Genomic DNA, 7,348 nt, shown 5'->3' on the forward strand with positions numbered 1-7,348 from the left:
AATATGCATTTATATTATTTATTATGAATATTGAAATTTTTGTGATCAAGAATATATTACAATTTTTTACAGACATTTCGTATACATTTACTACATTTTGTAAATTTTTTGAAAATTCAACATTAGACACACATATACATACTGTACAAATACACATTCATAGTTAAAAAAATTATTTACATACTTTGTCCTTTTAGGATAATTTTATCTAAAAACGAAAAAGTGCTGTTTCAAAAATTCAGAATATGTTATTTTATACTGAAAAATGTAGTTTTTGCGTAGCAGAGTATCTCTTTTAAAATTATTGTATTTTTATTTTATGTAAAATTCTCCCAGAGTTAAAAAATTTAAATGTTTTTTTTCCTTATATATTCATATATCTCTTTTATTAGATATCAGATTCACATTCATTCAAACTGTTATTAGCATGACACATCGCAAATTAAACGCGAACACAAACTTAAGATCAGTTCGAGGTAGATGAGAAACGCAGATAAGACTTTTAGAGCGTTGTCTCTCTCTCTAGACAACGATTTTTGTTTACAATTTTACGCTCTGATATCATACACATTTTTTGTCCGCTCTTATTGTCGTTTCATCTGTATTCTCGTCAGAGGGAGAAAGCTCGAGAATAAAATATGAACATTACGAGCAATGGTTCCATCTGAAGAAACCGCGAAACTCTTGGCGCTCTTATCTTAATTCGAAAACTTTAGCGAATAACGACACTGGCTTCTGTTTAATGAGCTTCGTTAGTTGTGATCCTCCATAAAATATATCCCTTTCATACTGTATTTCCTTTTTTAACAAAGACAATTTTCCTGTAAAGTAAATAAAAGACGATTTTTGCTACAATTGCATTATAATCGATTATTATATGTATATTCAATATCGAGATTGATTCTATTTTCTAAGGAAATTAAGTTAAGAGAAAGTCAAAATTACTTTATTTTGAAATTTAAAATGATTTTTTGTTACAAAATTTGACTGTTTATTGACTTAAGAGAAAATTAAGTTAAGAATCAAAATAAAGCCATTTTGATTTTTTGTTGACTTTTAATTGTGTGTTCCTTAGGAGAGATCAAATTATTTGTGCAAGAGAATTGGAAGTCGTAAATCTCGTATATTAATTGGAGTTAAATTTCTCCTGCTTGAAACTTTGGAGATTACGCCAAAAGGGCACTGCTAATTATGTCACGCCCAAGGTCTCCGTGTGTCACGATCCGCCGTTGATAGAAGGAGGCCAAAGGGGGGGAGATTATAAAATCCGAGGAAGAGGGGATCTTCGGCTTACTTCACAGCAGTTACGCCCAATGAATGACGTCAGGTGCGTACGTACAGTGGAACGTGGAACACGTGCGTTATTCGTTCGCTCCGAAAAGAAACCGAGAGAGCGACGTAATGATGATGCGCAACGATATCATGATTGTGTTGTGCGTGTTATTGTTATTCGTCACAACAGGTGAGACTTTCCAAGCGAAGATCCAAGAAAATAAACCGAAAGAAAAATGTTGAAAAGTATCTTGATGAATCCACCTGCGATCGCCATTTTGAAATCAAATCTGTGTTTCTTTGTATTGTTTTTACAGATGGGCGTGAAAATATTTCAACAACTGAATGAGGGATTTTCAATTATTTTAATTAGCTTTAACCGATTTGTCTGAGAATACTCATAAAATGTCATAGTTTTTAGAAAATGTAATAAAAAAAAATATATGAAGAGGGATATGAATAAATATAAAAATATATTTATATTTTTTTTCTGAGGGAAATATATTTTATTATAATTATTGTTAAAAGATAATAACAAAGTAAATTTAATATTTCTCTGCAAAACTGTAAAAAAGAGATTAACACTGATATTAAAAATATTTTTTGTATATTAATAATTTTTAGGTTAGGAATTGAGATCTATTCCATCAATTATTCCAGTCATAATATTTCAAATATGACTACTTTACTTTATGATCTAATTCTTCAGATTAGTCATCGTTCTGTTTTAATTGTCCTAATTAAATACGTCAGGTCAACTCGAATATGTAATTCGAATATTAATGCTGTCATGTTATTTTGGAATGTGCAGGTACTAAAGCGATACGCTGTTACCAGTGCAGCTCCGATACTGATCCAGACAAGGAAGACCTTTGCGGAGCCTACACAAAATTTGACAAAGAGAGGAATGTACCTATTGAGTGTAACAGCGAGGAATCACATATGCCTGGCACATTTTGTGTCAAATACACTGAGCAAAGTCCACGTGGTTTCATTTGTAAGTATATTTATTGAAATAACATTTAGTATTATGTATCTATAAGTAACTAATATCTAAAAAGAATATTATTAATTAACATGATTTATTCTTATTTTCTATAACGAAAATATAATTAGAATTACTTTTTTTTAATTAGTTGTATCATTTAATATTTATCATGTATTGTTGATGCATTCCAATTTTTAATATATCTATTTACACACACATTTTATTTTATTTAATGAAAAATTTTTTTAAATAAAGACACAATCTATTTTTTGTGATTACATTGTATTTTCTAAGATATAAATTAACTATAAATCAAATTTTTCAAAATTTGTGCTATCTAAAGAAGTTTGTAATAGAATTACAAAAAAATTAAAATGTTCAGAATTATAAAAGTATTTCTTTATGCAAAACAATTTATGCAAAAATTTTGTACTAAACTTTATACATGCTATATTTAATAAAAGCGCCACTACATAATGATTATCTTTATAATTTATAAATAATAGGTCGATATATCATATTTAATATCCATAAATTCATTTCCGGATTGAGAAAAATCTCACGTTAGAAATATAGCTTTTAATCTAATCTTGTACGATAAAATTATGCGCAAAAAATGCGCTTTATGGAAAATTATCGAATGTATTAACTGATATGCATATGTGTATTTACAGTCTCGAATTCCGGATTGTACGAGAAGTAATTAATTAATTAATAATCGGCAATGTTTTAGGGGACGGTAGATGGCGACAGGTGATTCGACGATGTGGTTCTATCTCTAGTACCGGGGTTACGGGGGTCTGTAATTGGGGTGTTCATGAGAACGGCGTTTATTGGCAAGAATGTTTCTGCTCTGAGGATGCCTGCAACGCAGCATGCAATCTGATGTCTCTTACCACGCTGTTCCTCACGGCATGCTGTGCTATTGTTACACTATCTTGTTTCAAATGAAAAAAGTTTACTAATTTTTTAAGTTTTCGAAATATGAAAACGGTAAGATAAATATTAGACCAAGGCTCAATATTAGAGCTTTTATTGTAAGAAACGAGAAGCTTAGATTATAACATGCATAAAGAATGGCACAGATTGTTTTTTTTTTTAAGGAATTTTGGAGTTGATTTTTTTTCTTAAAACAAAGTTTTAATTAGATATCATAAATATTTTCCAAGTTTCTATTTAGTATTCAAAATTCAATATGTATTTAAAATTTATTAAAATAATTAAAAAATGAAAAAAACATGCTATACATATATTTAAAAAAAATTTTGTTCTCTAAAATTTGTAATATTAAATACACAATTTTTATATAGATAATCGTTGAATCATTGTTAGAAAAAAATCAAATTCCGAAATTGCCAAATAATATACTCTGGTTCTAGTTTAAGGAGCCAGTTTGTAAATACATTAAATTTAATCTGTCCATATGCTGTACGTTAAAAGCAGATCTCCGGAATTCTCATTTATGTAAATAGTCTAACAGTAAGATATATGTATATCTATCTATCCGTCCATTTAGCTATTTACTTTAAGAAATGAATTATTATTCTGAAATTCCAAATAAGCTATATATAAAACAATTATATAATTATCTAAATTTAATTTTAAAAAGGACTTAAAAAGGACTAATTAGAAGCTAATTAAATTTTAAGACGATTGATCTGTTATTACATTTTGAGATAGATGTGAAATAAGTTTAAAATATTCAGAACAATAATGAGACAAACTTATTGTTTTTAGTATCTGATTGTCTCAATGAGATGACACATATTTATTTCCGAGAAATTAAAAAATGTTTTAAATTTTATTAAAATAAATTTCATTATAAAAGTGCCTTTTTGTACATAAAGGTAGTGTTCAATCGCTTTCGCTAATCTATTTAGAATAGAATTATATCAATTATATAAAATACTGAGACTTTAAAACAATGACAAATCAAATTGTATGTATTTTATATTAGTATTATAGAAAATTATTTCATAAATTAAAATCTTTGAAGAATTTATAATTTCGATTGAGATTGAAAATTTGAATGTTGCGATTTTCAACTGTGCTTAACTGGGTTAATAATTTCTGTAGATAAATAAAGAATCTTATGTACCTTTTTTCACATGTTGCTTAACATGTCTTCGCCTAAAAACTTGCGATTCATTTATATCGTAGCCTTTTGTTTTAAAGTATTTTATATTTTTCTATATATGCTTGTATTATGTGATTAAAAAAAACAGACTTATTTTAAGTTTAATTGTATACATTTTATTATATATAAATAAATAAAAAAAGAAATACGTAAATAATTCTACATATTAAATTAATATATATATTTTTACAATAAAAAACTTTCATTAGATAAGACTGAAATAAATGAAAAAAAATATCCTCAATATTTAAAATGTATTTAGTTAATAAGAAAACTTAGGCCTGTGATTTTATAATTTTGAACACGTTGCTTGAAGCTTTATGTTTCATTTCTTTTTTTCCTCTCGCAGATCTTTTTCGCAGCTTTTTGTGCGGCCGTGAATTTTTGAGAAGCCATTAGATGTGCTCGTCTACGTCGCATGCGGTAACATTAACGGAGCGGAAAAACGCGGTGAAAATGAAACCTACTTTTGTCTCTCGACTTGACTGACTTTTTGCGATGGTCCTAAGGAGAAAGCACGCCTCGCAAGCTGGGAGATTAATGTTTTCCGCGGCAGCACTGATCGCATCTGCGCGAAATTCTCATTTGCTAACTGTTTACGCCTGCTTAAATACAACTTACGCTATTTCGTTTAGTGCCGCGTTAATGCCATGACTGATTAAACTATCCTTTCTTATCTAGATTTATGGCGCATACTTATCTGATGCTTATATTTTTATACGCTTATGTTATTTAACTTACAGTCTTATAATTAATTTTTTGAAGAATTTTTCTTAAAAAAAATCGGAGTATTTTCAAAAATTCAAATATTTTCGAAATTAAAGAAATTAAGTGATTAATTACTGTATATTATTGTATATTACTGTAAAATTATTTCCTTAGTCAGACGAATTACAAATTAATCTATGTTTTTAATATAAAATTAATAAGTTTGAAAAATATAAATTAAAATTTGTTAGATTTTTGCCACTTTGCATAAACTATTATTTTTGTAAAATAACATATTTAATTCTCTCTTACTTTATATATTTACTCTCAGTAAAATTAACAATAACATAACATCAATGTTCACTCAACAATATAAATATAGTATAAAGTGTGTACACAAGGTGTTACATAATAGTTACATGGTTCAGTGTGAAATTATAACATTGATGTTATGTTACTATTAGTTGATATTTACTGGGCTATGATTGTAAAAAGAAAGTTTGAAATATTTGACATAACAGCATGAAGATTAAATTTTCTCGTTCAAAAAAATGATTAATGATATGTATAACATCTATAAATAAGAGATTTCTTTTCGTGATATTTAAACAAAGCACATCGAGGACTCGCCATATATTATCCATCATGTCACCGACATGCTCGTTAAACAAGCATTGTGTGTAAATAAATGATGGTTCTCAAACCGAACTTTTGTGAGAAAGGGTTGTGCCCGCTTAAATCCTCAGGCTCAATACGGATGCGACCCACTTCCGGTATCAAGCATGAGTCTGAGGACACCCTTCTGAACGTATATACGCTACCCCGTAATGCCGGAAATTCGTCGGTTGCGAGTTAATTACGTCATGCGAGACTATTAATGCCTCAACAGATCCGACGTATGCGTTGTATGTATGTTGTATGTACAACAATGGTCTCGGCTATTTAGGCCCTTCTCGTACATTACGTCACCACGTGCCAACCCTCGTTACTCGAGGCGTCGTACGATAATTAAGCTCGTCGTTGCTGGAGCGTTAAAGCAGCAACAGCAACATTGCTAGTGGTTAATAATATTTTGGAAAGGTCTTATCACGCACCGATCCTTTTCCACTCCTAATATAACACCGGAAGGTTTCCATAGAGGTTTACACCGAAGAGCAATGTTTGCCTTCCAGGACGTACTTAGATTGTATCGGGTATCTCGCAATCAACACGCCGTAGTTTATTGTTAGATATTAGAATTATTGTTAATATTTCAGATGAAAATTGTTGTAAGACAAATGATGAATTCTTTTGTAATGAAATTTGAAATATAATTATTGATATTTTTCAAGTTGATATTGAATAGATCCTGTTATGGTTTTTATATATACATACTTCCTAAGATAATTTATCAAAAATAAAAAATCATAGTAAATAAAAGTATTTCTTAATACTCCGAAATTCTTAATAATTTCTTGATTGAATACGAATAATAATTTGTAAGTTAGGATTAATAATTTTACGACAGAGTAAAATTAAATTTAAAATATGCCACATTCTCTCAAAAAAACTTGAATTTCTTTGTATCATTAAAGACGCAAAAGATTGTGAATTTCATGGAGAAGTGCTGTATATTAGTAGTGATCTTCACGATCGAACGCTTTATTTTCCACGGTACAGGTGGCTCAATGGCTTCTAGTTGTTATTACATCAGGGCATGCTTAATTAGTCGTCACAAGGGTGGAAAGTGCACAAACTGCCTCTCTAACGACCTTTCTTATTTTCATAACGCGTAAAGTTAGCTCCCCAACTTTACAAAAAATTAACTTTCTATGGCTCATGCTTATCGTTTGCACATTTCAAATTTTCGCATTTGCACACTTCGGGCAATATTCATAGTCGATTCTTATATTCAAAACCGTCTAAGTATAGTCTTAAGATGTTACGAATCAAAATCAGAGAACCGTATTAATATCGATCTTAAAATAAGAATGGACTATGAAGACCGGCCTTCCAGTAAAAAAATTATTCAAAAAAACAATTTTAAGTGGTCAACTTCACGCTAGTCCTCTCAATTAATAACAAATTAGATCGAAAAAATCTCAATCGATAAATTTTCTGCACATTTCGAAACAGACCGATTTTATATATATATATATATATATATATATATATATATATATATATACTTATATAATTATAATATATATATAATATAGTAGTAGTAGTATATAGTAGTATATAACATATATATATAGTATTTA

The 7,348-nt window shown here is 29.0% G+C and overlaps 1 protein-coding gene across 1 annotated transcript; it reads left to right on the forward strand.

The window, feature by feature from the left end:
* Window positions 1–1,401: 1,401 nt before the first annotated feature.
* LOC105619766 lies at window positions 1,402–3,211 on the forward strand. The gene is made up of 3 exons (XM_012201282.1): window positions 1,402–1,462; window positions 2,084–2,269; window positions 2,994–3,211. The coding sequence occupies exons 1-3, from the start codon at window positions 1,402–1,404 to the stop codon at window positions 3,209–3,211; spliced, it is 465 nt and encodes a 154-aa protein (XP_012056672.1).
* The last annotated feature ends 4,137 nt before the right edge of the window (window positions 3,212–7,348 follow it).

Source organism: Atta cephalotes (genome assembly GCF_000143395.1).
Source record: "Atta cephalotes unplaced genomic scaffold scaffold00023, whole genome shotgun sequence".
NCBI classification, from domain to species: domain Eukaryota; kingdom Metazoa; phylum Arthropoda; class Insecta; order Hymenoptera; family Formicidae; genus Atta; species Atta cephalotes.

Excerpts from the sequence above, each read along its gene's own strand:
- LOC105619766 (XM_012201282.1), top strand. The coding sequence starts at position 1,402 with ATGATGATGCGCAACGATATCATGATTGTGTTGTGCGTGTTATTGTTA. Across the intron at positions 1,463-2,083 it reads ATTGTTATTCGTCACAACAG|GTACTAAAGCGATACGCTGT; the intron begins GTGAGACTTTCC and ends TGGAATGTGCAG. Across the intron at positions 2,270-2,993 it reads AAGTCCACGTGGTTTCATTT|GGGACGGTAGATGGCGACAG; the intron begins GTAAGTATATTT and ends GCAATGTTTTAG.